At 41.9% G+C, this 20,533-nt stretch overlaps 1 protein-coding gene across 8 annotated transcripts in view; it reads left to right on the top strand.

Moving 5' to 3' along the window:
* The window catches only part of AKAP6 (A-kinase anchoring protein 6), a 234,271-nt gene that overhangs the window by 77,676 nt on the left and 136,062 nt on the right, over positions 1–20,533 (top strand). For all 8 annotated transcript variants that reach the window (XM_056547013.1, XM_056547014.1, XM_056547006.1 and 5 more), the window contains 2 exons: positions 13,233–13,355; positions 14,890–14,986. In XM_056547013.1, coding sequence (XP_056402988.1) covers positions 13,233–13,355; positions 14,890–14,986 — 220 coding nt within the window. The remainder of the gene's footprint in view (positions 1–13,232; positions 13,356–14,889; positions 14,987–20,533) is intronic.

Genomic DNA, 20,533 nt, shown 5'->3' with positions numbered 1-20,533 from the left:
TAAGACACCGTAACAAACCTCCCCTCTCATGTAATTACCTTTCTACTGGGGTGACACACTGTAACAAATCTCCTTTTCATGTAATCTCCTTACTACTGGGGTGACACACTGTAATAACCCTCCTCCTCATGTAATCTCCTTACTACTGGGGTGACACACTGTAACAAACCCCCTCCTCATGTAATCTCCTTACTACTGGGGTGACACACTGTAACAAACCCCCTTCTCATGTAATCTCCTTACTACTGGGGTGACACACTTCAACAAACCCCCTCCTCATGTAATTACCTTACTATTAGTTGACATGGTTGTGTGGAGCAGGCGATATTTGAATCAATGTGTGTGGCATTTGGTGGCTGTTGGGGGCGCAGTGTCTGTCGGGGGCACGAGCCACCACCCCCTGCATGGACCAGGTAACAAGGTGCCGGCTGGGTGACTGGGCGCAGCTTCAGTTCTGCACTATTCTTCATGCAGACAGATACAAACTGCTTTCTGTCTGTCTGCCTAAAGAATAAAAGCGCTCAGTGCAGAAATGAAGCTGCGCCCGCTCAGTCACCCAGCCGGCATGGGGTGAGCAGATGTGAGCGAGAGCGCTCTGTGAAGGAACTTACAGGACCAGGCGCGCCTTTCCTTGGTATAACATGTGCTCTGCTTACACCAGAGTAAGGCTGGGTTCACACCACGTTTTTGCAATACAGTTCCCGTATACGTTTTCAATTAGAAAACCGTACGGAACCGTATTGAAAACCATATGCATTGATTCTCCATTGAAAACCGGATGCCAAAAGATCAGGTTGGGTCCGTTTTACATCCTGTATGGTTCTGTCAGTTTTTCTCCTAACCAAAACCATAGCCTACAAAGATTTTTGGTCCGGGTGAAAAACTGTATTGAAATGTATACGTTTTTTTTAACATGGGAGTCAATAGGAACCGTACAGAACCGTATTTGTGTACGGTTCCATCCGGTTTTCACCATATGGTTTGTGACTTTGCAAAGTTTTTTTCTTGTAATTTCAATCAAACAAGTGAAACTTTATTCATAAAAAACGGATGCAAGCGGACATAATTTTTTATACCGTATAAGGTTTTCAACCGTATACGGATTAAAATTTGTACACACGTTTTGATACAGTTTAGTCAGGTTTTGAGGAATCCATTTTTTTAAAATCAAAAACCTAATACAGGAACTGTATTGCAAAAACGTGGTGTGAACCCAGCCTAAGATGCTACCTCAGCCTATGCAGTGGGAACAGACCCTCTAAACACAGCACGTTCCCCAGCCTTGGGTAGAACTTTCCATAGACTTTGCTTATGACAAAGACACTACATGTGATCATAACGAGTGTCTGCAGCGCCTGCTATTGTGCACCATTCAATAAGCAGCTTACCAAGCAGGGGACCGTGGACACACAGTGGGCCTGCGAGCCATAAACAGGACGTAACTACCTAGACGAGGAGTAGGGTGAAGTTACCTACCTGCAGGCACCAATGTGACTTCAACAAAACTACCGGGCAGCCAGAACCACCCACCCCTGGGGGCTGGGAGAGAGCCGGGGATTGCTGCTGCATGACAGTCTGTAGGAGTGCTCCATATGGGGGCTGTTGCTGCTGCGTACCTGTGAGTGACAGTGTGAGCGCACAGAGGGGGGGGGGGAGTGCTCCAGGCACATACCGAACAGAGCAGGGGGCAGCAGGAATTGTGCCCCCATCAAAAGTGCGCTATAGGCGGCTGCCTACTTAGCCTATAGGGAGAACCTGCCCTGAACTCTCTCCAATGAACGATCCAGCCCCCGCCTTTCGAGATACACTCGTCTTGGCAATGATGGCCCACTTTGAAAATTACTAGCTGAGGCAGGACACCTCTGCGGGTGGTGATTGGCTGATCAGGCTGTTACTGCTGAGACAGGTACCTACTAGTTAAGTTTCTAAAGGCTAGATAACCCCTTTAAACCAACTTAAACTTGCCCAAATATGTCTAAATATGTCTAGTAAAACAGTTATCACATCTCAGCCAGACCAACATAGAAACATAGAATGTGTTGGCAGATAAGAACCATTTGGCCCTTCTAGTCTGCCCAATAATCTGAATCCTATCAATAGTCCCTGGCCCTATCTTATAGTGCTAGGAAACAATAATAATATGCTTTCCCCACTAAGTGCCTTTTGCATATATTCTGGATGCTACACTGACAAAAAATTATGGAATTTGCCTCTTCAAATTCAGATTATTTTAGTTGAAGGCATATGTTTAACCAGGTTAATTAGAGGAATAAATGATGGAATAATTATGGAATAACCAACACAAATAAAATCTCAGTTATTACCTTTTTACTCCATCATGGGCTTTAATGACACCCTAACTCTTTAAAGTGTACCTGTCATCAACAAAAACATTTTATATAATGTAGATAATACCATTATGTGTATATTTGTAATATACATTGGTTACAAAATTTGTATATTTTTGGCTGAAAAAATGCTGTCCCTGCAGCTATTGCCTGTGTGTCTCTGTGAGGAGTCCAAATACAGGAAGTGAGGGCAGGACAAGCAGGACTCTGTGCAGGCTCCTGGATAGTCAATCATCCTCATGTGTGAGCCCGAAGCATGTCACAGAGCCTCACTGCACAGAGCCCTGCTTGTCTTTAGTGCACAGAGCCCTGCTTGTCTTTAGTGTACAGAGCCCTGCTTGTCCACCCTCACTTCCTGTATTTGGACTCCTCATAGAGACACACAGGCAAATGCTGCAGGAACAAAAATATACATATTTTTTAACCAATGTATATTACAAATATACATATAATGTTATTATTTACGTTATATAAAAAGTTTTTGTTGACAACAGGTACACTTTAAGGCATGGTCTTTAATATTGATGAACAATACTCTGCATCCAACTGGTTCTGTCTTCCCCAAAGAGTGGTGACAGATCAGTTTTGTAGGATGAAGCATTGTCATGGTTCAGTTTTTTTAAATGTCTCCCATAAATTTTCAGTCAGATTGAGATTCGGACTGTTTACCGGCCATGTCATTGAGCTGATATGCCTTTCCTAAATAATAGCTTTAACACTCTTTTCTCTGTGGCAAGATGCATTATCATCCTGAAAAATGACCCCATCATCACCAAAACTATTGTCTATCAATGGAAAGAGAAAAGCATTCTAAATATCTATGTCCACCTGTGCGTTGACTATAGAGGTAATGATGATTGATCGGCCTCTTCTCCGGTCATTTACCTGACATGTGACCCCATTTCATACATAAGGGGGAAATGTGATTGTTTTCTTCAGGCGTCGTCTTTATGTCACTCATTAGAACAGCAGCAGATAAAAGTTCTATCATCTTCTCCTTGGTCAATGCAGATTGGTGATTCATTACTGAATATCCCTTTCATCCAATCCTCCATACTTCATCATCGCGTCTCTTTAACCCACTGTAACCTCGTTTCCTTCTCACACTCCATTATGGATTTCTATCCTGAAGGAGTTTTTATAATCCTTTCCATTGATACAATGACAACTCTTGTTGGAGCCATGTTTTCTTTCCTTCAAGTCCCACAGCATGGTACAGCTTGTACCTCCCTTCCCCTTGCTCCTGACTCGAGTGCATGTGCAGAGGCATTCCTTGAGGGTCTTTGTGTAGTAAGTGAAGGGCACAAAGCACTTGCATAGGGCAGCCCTAGTGACTACATTCGGGTGATTTCTAGTTTTGATTAGGACTGAGAAATGCAACTTGCAGCAATTTTCAGTCCGAGACAAAACTTGGATACATTGGGAAAATGTCCCTAGCTGACTACGCTCAGGCCATTGAAATTAATGGGGCCTGTGCCTGTCCAAGCACGGATACATTGGCCTGTCATTTTGACATTTTTCCGACATATCCATGTCTCGTAGGCACCAAAAGGGATGTGAACGAGGCCTAAGCGTGAGGCTACATCAGCTGATCGTGGGCGTGTTGGGAGTGGGACCCCTAGTAATTAGATATTGTTGACCTATGATGTCAGCAGCCCTGTCCTAATTTTAAATAAAATATTAGGAACATTTTTTTTAAATTCTGTCAAACCCCATTCCATGACAAGCCACACCCACCATTACACACTCGTAAAAATCTGCACTGACCACAACACACTTGTAACAAGCCACAAGCACCACAACACATGCATAACAAGCCATACCCACCACAACACACTCAGAACAAGCCACACCCACCACAACACACTCATAAGAAGTCACACCCACCACAACACACTCATAACAAGTCACACCCACTACAGCACAATGATTACAAGCCACATGCACCACATAACACTCATTACAAGCCACACCCACAACACAAACATAACAAGCCACACACCCCACAGCACACTCATAAAAAAGATACACCCACCACAACACAGTCATAACAAGTCACACCCACCACAGCACACTGATAACAAGCCACATGCACAACAACACACTCACAAAAGCCATACCTACAACAAAACACTCATTACAAAGCCCCACCCACCTCAACACACTTATAAAAAATCACACACACCCACCACAACACACTGATAACAAGTCACTTGCACCACAACACACATGTAAAAAGCCACTTGCACCACAACACACTTGTAACAAGACATTTAAACCTCAACACACTAAAAAGAAGCCACACTCACCATAAGCCAAACACACTCATAACAAGCCACTTGGACCACAAGACACTTACACTCATAAGAATTCATATACACCACAACACACTCATAACAAGCCACATCCATACCCACAACAACACACTCACAAAAAGCCACACCCACCACAATTAATTCGTAAGAAGCCATAGCCACCACAACACACTTGTAAGAATCCACACCCCTAAAAACAATGCTATAGTGTCCATATTGGCAACTCTGCAGTTGAAATATTGTCCTTTTGACGTCTATGGAAGATTCTCCAGTCAACCTTGATAACATTAAACATAAAGTACATTCACACATTATAATATATGCAAACCTAGACTTCAGAAGCTTTAGTGGGAGATAACAAGCACCCATGTGTCCTGCTGAAAAATCCGATCTTGTTTCCGCCTTAAACTATTTTATCGGGCTTCATTTTCTGGTAGAACGGGTCAGAATTTCATTTCTTTTCAACTACAGACAGTCGGAAAACAAATTTGTTGAGCTTTTAGTAATATCTGAGGGACTATTACTGACGGCTTTTGGAATCAATCAAGTGCATGAGGGAGCATATTAGCAATGTTTCCTAACACTTGGGTAATTAGCTTTGTACTGCCCACAACCACACGTATATTTATTCCTGAGTTCTCAAAGACGCAGAGCTGTTTAAAAACAACAAGAACATATTCAGGAGGTTCAATGTATGAGAAGAAAAAAACCTCATAAATTACTAATATGCTCAGATTTGTCAACCTAGGCCCTGACTCTATATGTAAAGCGATATACCCGTTGTCTGCATATAGTGAGTGGAGCTGGTAATTGGATGGATGGATTAATATTTATCAGAATACCTATCAATTCTGTTCTAGTCTTCAAGGATTTTTCCTCTGACCAAGGATTATTTTGAAGGCCACAGCAGATGTTGAACTTAGGATGGGTGGTAGGATCCAGCTTTGAAATGTCCATGATATAAAAACTATGTGAAGAGTTATACCCTCCCTTCAAATGCTTCCTGGAAGTACCAGAATAGGGACACCCCTTTGTGTAAATAATATTGTTGCATTCCTCAATTCTCAGCTAATTCTTCAGACTAGTGTACAAATCCATTGTCATGACCGACTGGGGGGACAGGGAGAGTGAGCCCTAAGCTGTTCCAATATACATTCTTCCTGCCTACTTGACCATCCACCCTAAACGGTGGATCAACAACTTGAAGCCGGTCCCTCCCTGCGCTAAAGTGCAATGGGCGTAAAAACAAACAATAAACATACTCGGTCACAGGCCAGAAAGATTACAAGAATACAAATACCAGAACAGACATACCAGGCAGGATACAAATATACAAACAGGGCAGAATATTGTGTATTGACAAACAGTTCATAAACCAGAATCCAGATAAATGGCAGACATTATAAAATGAACTAGGCTAGTTATGCAACAAGCATACAGCAGAATCTAAGAGATGCAGGTGATGAACAGAAGAACTGAATGCGAAAACCCCAATCTAATCAGGAACACTGGGACATAGAACAGAAACAAACTGGACACAAAAGGAGTAGGCCGCATAATAAAGTCAACTAGACTACTAGCCAGTGGGCACACTCCACTGTGTGATCAGGATGCTGACCTAGTAGGAAAACAGAACTATAATACATAAAACACTAGACTAGAACCAGATGAGTCTGAATAGACTCCAGGATACCAAACAGGAACTATAACATACAGAGCACAGGTAACACTAGACTAGAACAGTGTGAACACAGCAGAAGGAACAAACGTAAACCTAAAAACCGACAGATGTCCTATAAAACCAAGCAGACTAAAAGCTATATAAAACAGACATAGCCATGGATAAAACTCAGATAAATACTAGACAGACAAAAGCAAGGTGCATCCTAAAACAGACATAATCAGAGTAGCATCATTGCACAAATAACCAGCACAGAATGCAGGAGAACTCTGAGTTCTCATTGGTTCAGAGCATTCAGTATTCCATATCCAGGGAGAATAACTGCTCAGAACATCTAATGTGTGAATACACACCTAACCAGAAAAATACAAAAACAAATGAACGGACATTACATCCATGTAAAGCTTGGTGGAAATAAGCAGCTATATCTATAATGTACAAGCTGACATGAGGGTGTTCAGTTTGCACAGGCAGAAATCCTTAGGGGTATGTACATAGAAAGATGAAGTGAAGTGGCACTCACCACCATCAGCATGATCTGTGGGTCTGTTACACTGGACCGGCTTGCAGGGGAGCATATGCGGCGCATGAAACAGCTGTCACCTCTGAGCAGCCGGGAGCATATGCTTCCCTACAGATCATGCTGATGATGGTGATTCTTTCTATGTACATACCACATGGGGTATTTCATTCTGCCCCCTGATCAGTACTTCATGGGGGGCATTTATAATGGCATTGCACCCACTAGTAAAACTTTTCTGCCCACATGAGGTTTACCCTTAAGACAGATTTTCTTTAAACTTGTAAGAACGAAGCCGAGGGAGCCAAACTGTAAAGGACAATGGAGGTCCTCCGCGTCAGCTGAAGGATAATATTTATATGCACAGACTGTTTTTTGGGTGCATGACTGCCTCCAACGTATTTTTATTGCCACGCAAAATCAAAGTTCAGACCGAAAAGATCTCGTTCTGCCTTCAAAAAGTATAATGCGAAGGGCCTTTAGATTTATTGCCGATAATGTCATAGCCAAATAGCCCCCGCGGTTTTTGGCTGACATTTTTAAAGTTGGGAAACGGTAGAAGTTCATTGTGCTGCAATGTGATCATTTCATGTGTCTTTTTATACAAAAGAGGATCTTTTTTTTTTTTTGTTCCCATTATTTTCAGAAAAACTGAAATAATTAATCTTGAATTTTTCCTAATTCATAAGAAAATAAGTGCAAATTATCGTGGCTAGGTTTGCGGCCGGCTCCCTTGTGGTAGAAAAAAAAGAAATTGACGGTTCTACGTTTCTCCTAAACAGACTGCTTATGATCTGGCTGCAATCCCTTGATATGTGTCGGTGTCAGATCACTTACTGAGGCAATCCATTTCCTATTTGCTACAATGGCCCAGACAGCTGCTGCTTTGTTATATCCCTTAAACAATGCCGTAGATCTTTGTATAAAGCCGCATTCAGATTTTTTTTAAATTTTTTTTGTGAAAAAACAGTAATAGATCCCGAAGAGAGGAAATATTAAAAAGGACCTGTCAGCTTCCCTGACATGTCTATTTTAGTAAATACTTACATTTCCCACAAAAGAGCAATTATGGAGTAACTTAGAACTCTGTATTGAGGCAGCCCTCCTGGAAATGTATGAATATATTGATAACAAAAAGACGTATCTGTACAGTCTGACTGGGTTCAGACAGTGCTGAGTGAACAAGGACACGCCCTATTGACAAGGACATTGGTAACACCCAGTTGTCTATTTGCTTATTTATTTATTTAATTAATTAAATGTACTTATTTATTTATATTTTATTCATTTATTTATTTATTTATTTTATTTACTTATTCATTTATGCATTTTCAGGAGGAAAAACCAAGGAATAGCACAACTTCTCAATTTTTATTTTAGAGCAGTGTTTTCCAACCAGTGGGCCTCCAGCTGTTGCAAAACTACAACTCCCAGCATGCCCGGACAGCCTCTGGCTGTCCGGGCATGCTGGGAGTTGTAGTTTTGCAACAGCTGGGGGCACCCTGATTGGGAAACACTGCTATATATCTTGGTACCAGTTTATTCTTTTTAATGGAATACAATAAATTTGTATTATTTTAGAGCAGTGTTTCCCAACCAGCTAAAAGCTGTCTGGTCATGCTGAGAGTCATAGTTTTGCAACAGCTGGAGGCACACTGGTTAGGAAACACTGTATTAGAGGAATGAAGAACAAGTGCAACATTCAGGTTTGTTTTTTTATCTGTTATAAATTGTCTTCAAATCTAGAAACATTTCTTTTGATAAACAACTATAGAGCTATAACTTAAAGGGTTTATCAAGGAAAACCAGGACTTTTTTTATATATATCAACTGACTCCAGAAAGTTAAACAGATTTGTAAATTACTTCTATAAAAGAATCTTAATCCTTTCAGTACTGGTGAGCTTCTGAAGTTGAGTTGTTCTTTTCTGTCTAAGTGCTCTCTAATGACACGTGTCTCGGGAACCGCCCAGTTTAGAAGAGGTTTGCTATGGGGATTTGCTTCTAAACTGGGCGTTTCCCGAGACAGGTGTCATCAGAGAGCACTTAGACAGAAAAGAACAACTCAACTTCAGAAGCTCATAAGTACTGAAAGGATTAAGATTTTTTAATAGAAGTAATTTACAAATCTGTTTAACTTTCTGGAGCCAGTTGATATAAAAAAAAAGCTTTTTCCTGGAATACCCCTTTAATGAAATAAAAAATAGAAAAATTGATTTCATACACACACACACACATATATATATATATATATATATATATACTGTGTGTGTATATATATATATATATATATATATCTTTTTATTTTTATTTTTATTTATTTATATACATTTCTCTTATTTTAGCCTTATTGTTTGTTACCTTTGTACATTTACAGTATACTTGTTATCTGCCTTTACCAATGAGCCATTTGGTAACTTTTTCTTATATGTTTGTTTGCTTAACATCCAGTATGTCTCCTGGTGTCCATGTATATTTTTAATGTGTTTTTCTCTATTCAATATACCGTATATACTCGAGTATAAGCAGAGTTTTTCAGCACGATTTTTCGTGCTGAAAACACCCCCCTCAGCTTATACTTGAGTGAACTCTCCACCCGCAGTGGTCTTCAACCTGCGGACCTCCAAAGGTTTCAAAACTACAACTCCCAGCAAGCCCGGGCAGCCATCGGAGGTCGCAGGTTGAAGACCACTGCGGCCTTCGACATCATCCAGCCCCCTCTCACCCCCTTTAGTTCTGTACAGTACTCACCTCCGCTCGGCGCTGGTCCGGTGCTGCAGAACTGTCCGGTGAGGAGGTCGTCCGGTGGGATAGTGGTTCCGGGCTGCTATCTTCACCGGGGAGGCCTCTTCTAAGCGCTTCGGGCCCGGCCCCAGAATAGTCACGTTGCCTTGACAACGTCGCAGAGGTACGTTCATTGCCAACGTACTTCTGCGTCATCGTCCAGGCAACGCCTCTATTCTGGGCCCGCAGCGCGGAGAAGAGGCGCCCCCAGTGAAGATAGCAGCCCGGAACCACTATCCCACCGGAAGACCTCCTCACCGGACAGCCCTGCAGCCGATGGCTGCCCGGGCTTGCTGGGAGTTGTAGTTTTGAAACCTCTGGAGGTCCGCAGGTTGAAGACCACTGCGGGCGGATGATGACAAGAGGATGATGAAGGGGGGGGTGTGTGGGATGATGAAGGGGGGGGTGTGGGATGATGAAGGGGGGGTGTGTGGGATGATGACAAGGGGATGATGAAGGGGGTGGGGATGATGACAAGGGGATGATGAGGGGGGGTGGGGATGATGAAGGGGGGTGTGTGGGATGATGATGAAGGGGGGTGGGGATGATGACAAGGGGATGATGAAGGGGGGTGGGGATGATGACAAGGGGATGATGAAGGGGGGGTGTGGGATGATGACAAGGGGATGATGAAGGGGGGGTGTGGGATGATGACAAGGGGATAATGACAGGTGATGATGATGAGGGTCTGGATGATGACAGGCGGTGATGATGATGAGGATGTTAATGACGGGGGTCTGGATGATGACAGGGGGGGGATGATGTATTTCCCACCCTAGGCTTATACTCGAGTCAATAACTTTTCCTGGGATTTTGGGTTGAAATTAGGGGTCTCGGCTTATACTCGGGTCGGCTTATACTCGAGTATATACGGTATGAGTACTTAATAGAGTTCATATTTTGTTTAATTCAGGTTTTTTTGTCCACTTTTTTTTCTAAATGTTTTTGTTGTTTTAAATACAAGAATATACAGCACCAATCTATAGTATCTAGGTATATCCTCCTCATCATAAATATAAGGTGCCGAGGGTCTCACTAAAGTACTTCAGTATAGCCCTATGCAAAACATAGTACAGTATACAGAGAAAGGACTTGAGCAATTGCTACTGCTCAAACAATAATTTTTATTAACAGATCATTTAAAAACATACATGAATAGTGTTGAGCGGCATAGGCCATATTGAAATTCGCGATATTTTGCGAATATATGGACGAATATTCGTCATATATTCGCAAAATTCGCATATTCGCAATATTCACTGCCTTTTTTTTACCATGCGCCATAAAATTCACATGCGCATGTGCAATATCGCGTGATAAAAGAGCTAAAAGAAGGGATATGCAAATTTGTGGGCGCCTGCCAATCTAACACAGTAACTAGTATTGGAGCCTTGTTTACACCACAAGCTGGAAGCAGGGAGGAATGATCACTGTGATGTGTACTGTGAAAAAAAAAATGCTAATATTCGTAATTGCGAATATTTTGCGCTATATTCGCGGATTTGCGAATATGCGATATTCGCGATAAATATTCGCATTGCGAATATTCTCGCCCAACACTATACATGAATAGATTATGTAAACTACTTAGTGGGTAAATAATATCCAAAGAATATCCAAAAAGAATATGGACAGGCCGATGTTATAACATAATATAACCAAACAGTGTGCAAAGTACCGGGTTAGCAGCACTAGAACAAATGGGTCATAGTTGGTATTACATGATGCCTACAGGAGTATAAGGGTCGGAGCCTCCACAAGTAAATAAAGTGCTAGCTCAAATTGCACAACTCCCTATCTAAAGTGCATAATGCCATGCGCTGCAAAGAATTCACCCATCTTAGGATCCTGCCACCAGCGCCCCAACGCAGATTTCGTCTTCTTGATAGGACTTTCTCAAGGGATGCTCACCCGGTACTTTGCACACTGTTTGGTTATATTATGTTATAACATCAGCCTGTCCCATCTTCTTTTTGGATGTTCTTATCTATTTACCCACTTAGTAGTTTACATAATCTATTCATGTATGTTTTTAAATCTGTTAATAAAAAAAATTATTGTTTGATCAGTAGCAATTGGAACACTAAGATAACACATCCTAGATCTGAATGAATGAACTAATCGTATGAAATACTTTCGTCTTTACATAGTTGAATGGGCTGACAACAAAATCACACAAAAATTATTAATGGAAATCAAGTCTATCAACCCATGGAGGTCTGGATATGGAGTCACCCTCAAAATCAAAGTGGAAAACCACACTACAGGCTGATCCAACTTTATGTAATGTCCTTAAAACAAGTCACAATGAGGCTCAGTGGTGTGTGTGGCCTCCACGTGCCCGTATGACCTCCCTACAATGCCTGGGCATGCTCCTGATGAGGTGGTGGATGGTCTCCTGAGGGATGTCCTCCCAGACCTGGACTAAAGCATCCTCCAACTCCTGGAAAGTCTGTGGTGGATGGAGCGAGACATGATGTCCCAGATGTGCTCAATCGGATTCAGGTCTGGGGAACGGGCGGGCCAGTCCATAGCATCAATGCCTTCCTCTTGTAGGAACTGCTGACACACTCCAGCCACATGAGGTCTAACATTGTCTTGCATTAGGAGGAACCCAGGGCCAATCGCACCGGTCATGCTGGAGGATGTTGCAGGCAGCAGAACGTTCTCCACGGCGTCCCCAGATGGCGTCCCCCTCATCTCTGAAGAGTACAGGGCACTAGTGGCGAATTTGCCAATCTAGGTGTTCTCTGGCAAATGCCAAACGTCCTGTACAGTGTTTGGGCTGTAAGCACAACCCCCACCTGTGGATGTCAGGCCCTCACACCACCATCATGGAGTCTGTTTCAGACTGTTTGAGTGGACACATGCACATTAGTGGCCTGCTGGAGGTCATTTTGCAGGGCTCTGGCAGTGCTCCTCCTGCTCCTCCTTGCATAAAGGTGGAGGTAGCGGTCCTGTTGTTGGGTTGTTGCCCTCCTACGGCCTCCTCCACGTCTCCTGATGTACTGGCCTGTCTCCTGGTGGCGCCCCCATGCTCTGGACACTACGCTGACAGACACAGCAAAACTTCTCGTGACAGATCGCATTGATGTGCCATCCTGGATGAGCTGCACTACCTGAGCCACTTGTGGGGGTTGTAGACTCCGTCTCATGCTACCACTAGAGTGAAAGCACCACCAGCATTCAAAAGGGAACAAAACATCAGCCAGGAAGCATAGGAACTGAGAAGTGGTCTGTGGTCACCACCTACAGAACCTCTTCTTTTTTGGGGGTGTCTTGCTAATTGCCTATAATTTCCACCTGTTGTTGGTTCCATTTTCACAACAGCATGTGAAATTGATTGTCAATCAGTGTTCTTCCTGAGTGGACAGTGTGATTTCACAGAAGTGTCATTGACTTAAATTGTGTTGTTTAAGTGTTCCCTTTACTTTTTTGAGCAGTGTATATAAAAAGAGTTGAGAATGAGTTTTTGAGTTTTTGCATACCTGTAGCCATAACAGAACACCAGAGGGCACTATTGTTATGTGTCATCGATTTTTATCTCCTAATACCAATTATTTCTCTGCTTATTTCATATCTCAGGGCTTTGTATCCAAGCTTGATAAATTTATCCGCTGGTTGCAAGATGCTATGGAAGCCACTGAGAACTGGACCCCTCCTCAGCCAGAAACAGAAGCCCTACAGCAGTATCTTCATACACACCTGGTAAGGGGATAAACACCAACAATCTATAGGATCTGTTTAATTCATGTACCATTTTGCTCCATGCTTAGATTTTTTATTTTAATTAAAGACATTGGTTTTGCAAAATCTCTATTGTACTTTTCACCATTTTCTTTTTTTAAACACATTTTAGTTTAGCCAAATCCAGAATAATCCAAAAAGCAGATAAAGTATAAAGGGAAGTCAGATATTTTTTAATTCTTTTGTATCCGATCCTGTGTTTGGTTCAACAAGGGAACTGTCACAAAAACTGCATGGCTATGTTCACATGGTGGAATTTCTGTGTGGAATTCCGCAGAAGAATTCCGCCGGAAATTCTGCCTAAAGTTACTGCCCATTTACTTTGATGGGATTCCGCTGACATTTTGTGTGCCTGGAGTAAGCAGAAAAAATGACCCCCAATCTCAGGGATAACTTTTGATCTGTTCGTGGATGGGGATAACTTTTGATCATGTATGTCTGTGTGTTATGCATGCAACTCTCAGAAGCTTGTTCTACTGGACCAAAGTAAGATCACCATAGAGTCGAGATGCCCAGAGTCCATTCCAGTAGAGTGGCTCAGAGTACTTTCCAGTAGAGAGGCCCAGAGTCCTGTCCAGTAGAGAGGCCCAGAGTCCTGTCCAGTAGAGAGGCCCAGAGTCCTGTCCAGTAGAGAGGCCCAGAGTCCTGTCCAGTAGAGAGGCCCAGAGTCCTGTCCAGTAGAGAGGCCCAGAGTCCTGTCCAGTAGAGCGGCCCATGTAGCAGAGACATGACGAAAGTTTGGATCAGTCAGACCTTTAGATCTCAGTCTGATCTCAGTCTTAAAGGGGTATTTCAGGAAAAAAAAACTTTTTTTTTTTTAGATCAACTGGCTACAGAAAGTTAAACAGATTTGTAAGTTACTTCTATAATTTTTTTTAATCCTTTCAATAGGTATCAGCTGCTGAAGTTGAATTGCTCTTTTCTGCCTGACAACAGTGCTCTCTGCTGACACCTCTGTCTGTCTCAGGAACTGTCTGGAGCATAAGAGATTTGCTATGAGGATTCGCTCCTACTCTGGACAGCTCCAGAGACAGGTGTCATCAGAGAGCAGTTAGACAGAAAAGAACAATTCCACTTCAGCAGCTGATAAGTACTGGAAGCATTAAGATTTTTTAATAGAAGTCATTTACAAATCTGTTTAACTTTCTTGAGCCAGTTGATATATAAAAAAAAAGTTTTTTTCCTGGATAACCCCTTTAATGACAAGCTCCATTATAAGTCTATGAAGTTTGTCTCATGCAGTAAGCTAGAGATCACAGTGAGCTTGGGAGTGAAGCGCATGTGCTTCTCCCTGTTCATTCTAGAGACTGGCGGGGTCTGAACACCCACACCCCGACCGATCCAAACGTTTTACATGTCTCTGCATGTGAAATGTTTTTTTCTAATAAAAGGGACACTTTGAACCAAAAAATTATTGTCCATCAAGGTGATTGGTCAATGTTTTACAGTCAACATGCTTCCAGGATGATATAAAGTCTTCCTTGATCTCTTGTAGAACTTTAAGCAGAGTGTGGACGGTCACTGTTCTCTAAAGGACGCGGTGCTAGAAGAAGGTCACCGACTGATGGAAGTCCTAGTTTCTCACAGACAAGGTAATGGAACTTATAATAAGACATGGACATAATAAGTCTGTATGCTATTTATACCTACATCACACATAGAAGCCTTGTAGGAATTTAGGTTAGAGGACGACTATTATATGGAGACACATACAAGGGAACATGTAAATAATAAGTTTTCTTCCATTGTAGACCACATTAACAAATCCATTGTTTAAAGCCGCAGAATATAGAAGAATAAAGTATTTGAGCAGCACACTTATCTGCCACAAATATCAAGGGAGCCGACAGTAATTCAGCAGAGATAAGCTTACATCTCTACTCAGACTATTATAATGTGCCAGCAGAACAAAACAATGTTGAAAGACCTCTATGCCTGTGAAAAAGACATTTGGGACAATGATCTGGAACTGCAGGAGAGAGTTATTGAAGCCACACAGAGAGTGTTAAGTCCTTTGTATATGCTACAGTTGCTTCATTTGACAATGTGTGTAACATCTCCTGTGCTCGCTCCTTGAGCCCAACCAGTAAGAGCTAAACAAAAGGCACATTTAGGCTGGTTTCACACCCTGGATTTTGCAAAAAAAAAAAAAAAAGCACATTTTTCGTGGTGTTTTTCATGGCATTTGTGTGCCATTTTCTTAGTCAAAAACACTGCAGCTAGATATTGCATTAAAGGGGTACTCCCCTGGAAAACATTTTTTTTTAAATCAACTGGTGCCAGAAAGTTATACAGATTTGTAAATTACTTCTATTTAAAAATCTTAATCCTTCCAGTACTTGTCAGCTGCTGTTTGCTCCATAGGAAGTTCTTTTCTTTTTGAATTTCCTTTCTGTCTGACCACAGTGCTCTCTGCTGACACCTCTGTCCATTTTAGGAACTGTCCGGAGCAGGATAGGTTTGCTATGGGGATTTGCTAGTACTCCGGACAGCTCCTGACATGGACAGAGGGGGCAGCAGAGAGCGCTGTGGTCAGACAGAAAGGAAATTTAAAAAGGAAAGAACTCCCTGTGGAGCATACAGAAGCTGATAAGTACGGTACTTAAAGGGTTAAGATTTTTATGTACAAGTAACTTACAAATCTCTTTAACTTTCTGGCACCAGTTGATTTAAAAAAAATGCTTTCCAGTGGAGTACCCTTTAAAGTATATAGTAGGGATCGACCGATTATCGGTTTGGCCGATATTATGGGCCGATATTCACGATTTTGTACGTTATCGGTATCAGCAATTACCTTGCCGATAATCCGATAATGCCCCGACCCCCGCATCCCCCACCGCACCGCACTGCACCCCCCCCCACTGCACCACCCCGGCCAGAGACCGCCGCTGTCCCATTGCCTCCCCATCCCCGGTTTTATAATTACCTCTTCCAGGGGTGCGCACTACTTTTGGTTTCTTCGGCGTCCTGTGTTACGCTGTGCGCTGCACTGCGCAATGACGAGTGACGTCCTCAACGCGACGTCACCGTCAGTGCGCACAGGACGCAGCCGGAGACAGAAGTAGCACGGACCCCGGGGCCCAGGGAACAGGTAATTATAAAACCGGGGATGGGGGGAGGCAATGGGGCAGCGGCGATGGTTGGACTAAGGACCGGCAGGGGGAGAGAAGCGGGTGGCCTCTGGCACCGCAAAAGCCGCTGCAGTTCATTGATTTAAAGCACCCGCTTTAAATCAATGATCTGCAGCGGTGTCGCCGGGAGGGGGGGGGGGGATAAATAGCCGATAACTTATACCGGAATATTGGTATAAATTATTGGCTATCGGCCTTAACCTCCACAGATTATCAGTATCGGCCCTAAAAAATCGATATCGGTCGATCCCTAGTATACAGTAAAATATAAAACTCAATACACACATTGCATTTTGGCTTGTGGCATTTTTGTTGTGTTTTTTGGGTCGGTGGCTTTTGTTTTAATTCAGCATGCTTTTGGTATGGTGTTTTCTCTCATGCTTTACCTATATGATTGAAATATAATAAAATAAAATAAAGTTTATTATTTGTCCTGATGATCACACTGCAATTTTACAGTTCCCAATAAATTGAATACTTTTTACTGTGATTGCTGGCCTTCCCTTCGTCTTTGCTAAAATAACAAAAACTCAACCAAAAATTGGGAGAAATCTCTGTACTGCCCCCTGATATATTTATACATAGTTATTATTCGCCCCTAAGCCTTCTTTTTTCTAAACTAAACCCTAATTATGACAATTTCTGACAATGCCATCTGGACCTGGTGATTTGTTTATTTTGATTTTTTTGTAGGCGGCACTGTACATCTTCCCGGGTTAGACAGGTGACCTGTACTTCTTCCTGGGTTAGACAGGTGACCTGTATTGGGGAGTTTACCTTACCTCGCTGTATTTCACCTGGCATTTCATTTTCTTCGGTGAATAAAATGGAGAAGAATTTGTTTAATATATTTGCTTTTTCCTGATCCCCATTTATAATTTCTTCCTCATCATTTTTTAAAGGGCCAACACTTTCATTTTTGACCTTTTTGCTATTTATATAGTTAAAAAAAGATTAGTTTTACTCTCTTTGGCAATGAGTCTTTCTGTCTCTATTTTTGCGGCTTTTATGTGTTTTTTTTTTTTTTTTACTTATTTTACATTTTTCTCTATAGCTTTTTAATCCTTCTTCACTGCCATCCTCTTTTAGTAGTTTAAATGCTTTATTTTTGTCACTTATTGCCTCTTAACATTTTTATTCATCCATATTGGTTTTCTTTTATTTCTGACCCTTTTATTCCCATAAGGTGTATACATCTTAGAGTGAGAATTTAAGATATTTTTAAGTCTCCCATTTGGTGTCAGTATTCTTGTTTTTGAGGACATTATCCCATTTTATATTGTTAAGGGCTTCTCTAAAGATGATCAAACTTTGCCTTCCTAAAGTTCATTGCTTTTGTGGCCCCTCGAGAGATTCCCTTATTGAAGAACAAGTTATAATGTATTATATTATGATCACTATTTCCTAGGTGTCCTTCTACTTGCACATTAGTTACTCTGTCAGGTCTGTTGGTTAATATTAAGTCCAGTAGGGCGCCCCCTCTGGTCGGGCCCTGCACCATTTGGGACAGATAATTGTCTTTAGCTATAGTCAGAAACCTGTTTCCTTTATGAGATTCACAGGTCTCAGTCTCCCAGTTTATATCAGGGTAGTTAAAGTCCCCATTATTATCACCTCATTCTAATTTGCTGTCTTGTTTATTTGCTTCAGTAATTGATCTCCTGCCTCTTCCATTATGTTTGGTGGCTTATAGCAAACCCTTATTTGAATTTTTTTTATTTTTATCTCTATATGTTTCTCCCCATAATGACTCCACATTATTGTTTCCCTCCTGTACATCATCCTGCAGTGCGGCCTTCAGACTCGATTTCACATGAAGACAATCTCATCCCCCTTTCCGTTTTGTCTGATCCTTCCTAAATAGACTATAACCCTGTATGCTTACCACCCAGTCACAGCTATCGTCCAACCAAGTCTCTGTTATACCCACTATGTCATAATTCTCCTCAGGAGAGGACAGATTTCTGGCATTAGTCAACATGCATTTCAATGGTGTAAGTTTTTTCTTCCTATGAAGCCTATCCCTATTAACTATTCTAACCCCTCCCTCCGCTCCACTCCCAGGTACATTAATAAGTCCCCCCTCTCTATCTACACGATCTTCCTCCTCTACATTGTAGGTTCCCTCCCCCCCAGTCCCTAGTTTAAACACTCCTCCACCCTTCTAGCCATCTTCTCCCCAAGCACAGCTGCACAGCCACTATCTCTCTGTGATCTTTCATGCTTTCCTTCTGCTCCTGGTACAAACAATTTGCTCTGTTCTCTCCACTGCCCCTATTTCCTGCCTGGTGTACATCCTGTTATGGACTTCCGGTTCATGCTGTACACTCAAGCTGGGATTTCAGCCAACTCTATCTCCCTCCTTCTATACCTTCTTGGCTATAACCCCACCCACTACATCAACGGGGAGCCTCTCATATGGTAGGAGGGAGATAGAGATGGCTGAAATCCCAGCTAGAGTGTTCAGCATTAATAGGAAGTCTGTTACAAGATGTACACCAGACAGTAAATGGGTCAATGTATAAATCAGAAAGGGCAATTTGCATCAGGAACACCATGGAGGCATTAAAGACCACAGCAAATAATGTTATTTACAAATATATGTTAATTTATTAAACAGTTAATAATAGGTGTCATCATTGGAAACCCCCTTTAAAATGATGACAAAAATGAGTGTAAAAGAACCTAAATAAATCGTAATTAAATCTTTAAAACTAGGAAAAAACTAAAGTGAAGGACTTATTTTCACACTGGTGATCTTTCTTTTCAGAAGATTGTTCCTTTCTCTGTAAAATTGAAGACCTGACATTTCTTTACAATTTTCTTAGATAGATTCCGATACATGGCGACTGTCATTACTGCTCCCAGGAATGGGAAATATGATTTGGCTTTAGCTACAAAATGTCTGCAAATGTGGTTCAGTACTGGACCCTTACAGTCATGGAATCCCACCAACTCACCTGTGAAGTGGAGGGGAATAAGAATTTTATTTTCATTTATAGTGCATGCAGAGGTGTAATCTTAAAACTCCAGGGGCCGAATACAAAATCTGTAACACAGCCTACCATATGATGTGCCATTTATAATAAAAGTGTCTTATTATGCAACAAAGAGACCTTTGGGCCCCCTTAGGCATCAGGGGTCGAATGCAACTACTGCCTCTGCTCTCCCTACAACTGTTTCCCTGGTTGTATTACTTATATACTTTTTATTGCATGTGGATTATATAGCGCAAGCATATTTAGTGGCTCTGTACTAAAGCTGTCATTACACAGCTAGTTCTTTTCCCAATGGAACTCACAATATAAGTTACTTATCTCAAACACAATATAGGAAAAGGAAGCACAGAAAATGTGGGGGCTCTGTCTCCCAAGTCGAGATGCCAATGGGTACACAGGATACTTTTATTTTTACGTAGAACGGTACAACTGGACAACGCGTTTCGGCGTGCTCTTACACCTTCCTCAGGTCCACAATAAATATTTTGTGGCATCCTGTGTATGGATTCCTGTGTGTTGGGCCTTATTTTAATAATAGGAGTGAATTAGGAATCAGGTGATGGGCGTGATTATACAGTCAGGGGTGTATGTTGTTAATTGGAGGGCGTATATGCCTGTACCACCTGACTGTATAATTCCCCCCATCACTTTATATTCACTGTTATTACAATAAAGTACGGAAGGGCGTACCAAGAAACTGTAAAAAGGTGTGTGGTCAGAGCACCCTTCACTATATATATAATTATGCAATCTCAGTTTATTTGGGTTGGCCACAGGTCATTTTTAAAGGGATTGTCCTATGAAAACTGGCACAGTAACCAACTGTTCAGAAACCCCTGGTGATCAGCTGTTATTGAGGATGCTGCAGCCAGCTTAACATTTCCCATATAGTGACCACTACAGGGGAAATGTGGTACTACACATTGGCCTTCCATATGAGTTGTCCACCATGTATACATTGATAAGCTTCAAGTTGAAAGTGGCCCTCTTTCAAACGGGTGCCCCAATT

Source organism: Hyla sarda, chromosome 11 (assembly GCF_029499605.1).
Source record: "Hyla sarda isolate aHylSar1 chromosome 11, aHylSar1.hap1, whole genome shotgun sequence".
Taxonomy (NCBI): domain Eukaryota; kingdom Metazoa; phylum Chordata; class Amphibia; order Anura; family Hylidae; genus Hyla; species Hyla sarda.
Note: the sequence above shows the minus strand (reverse complement) of the source record. Positions and strands in the feature narration are given on the sequence as shown.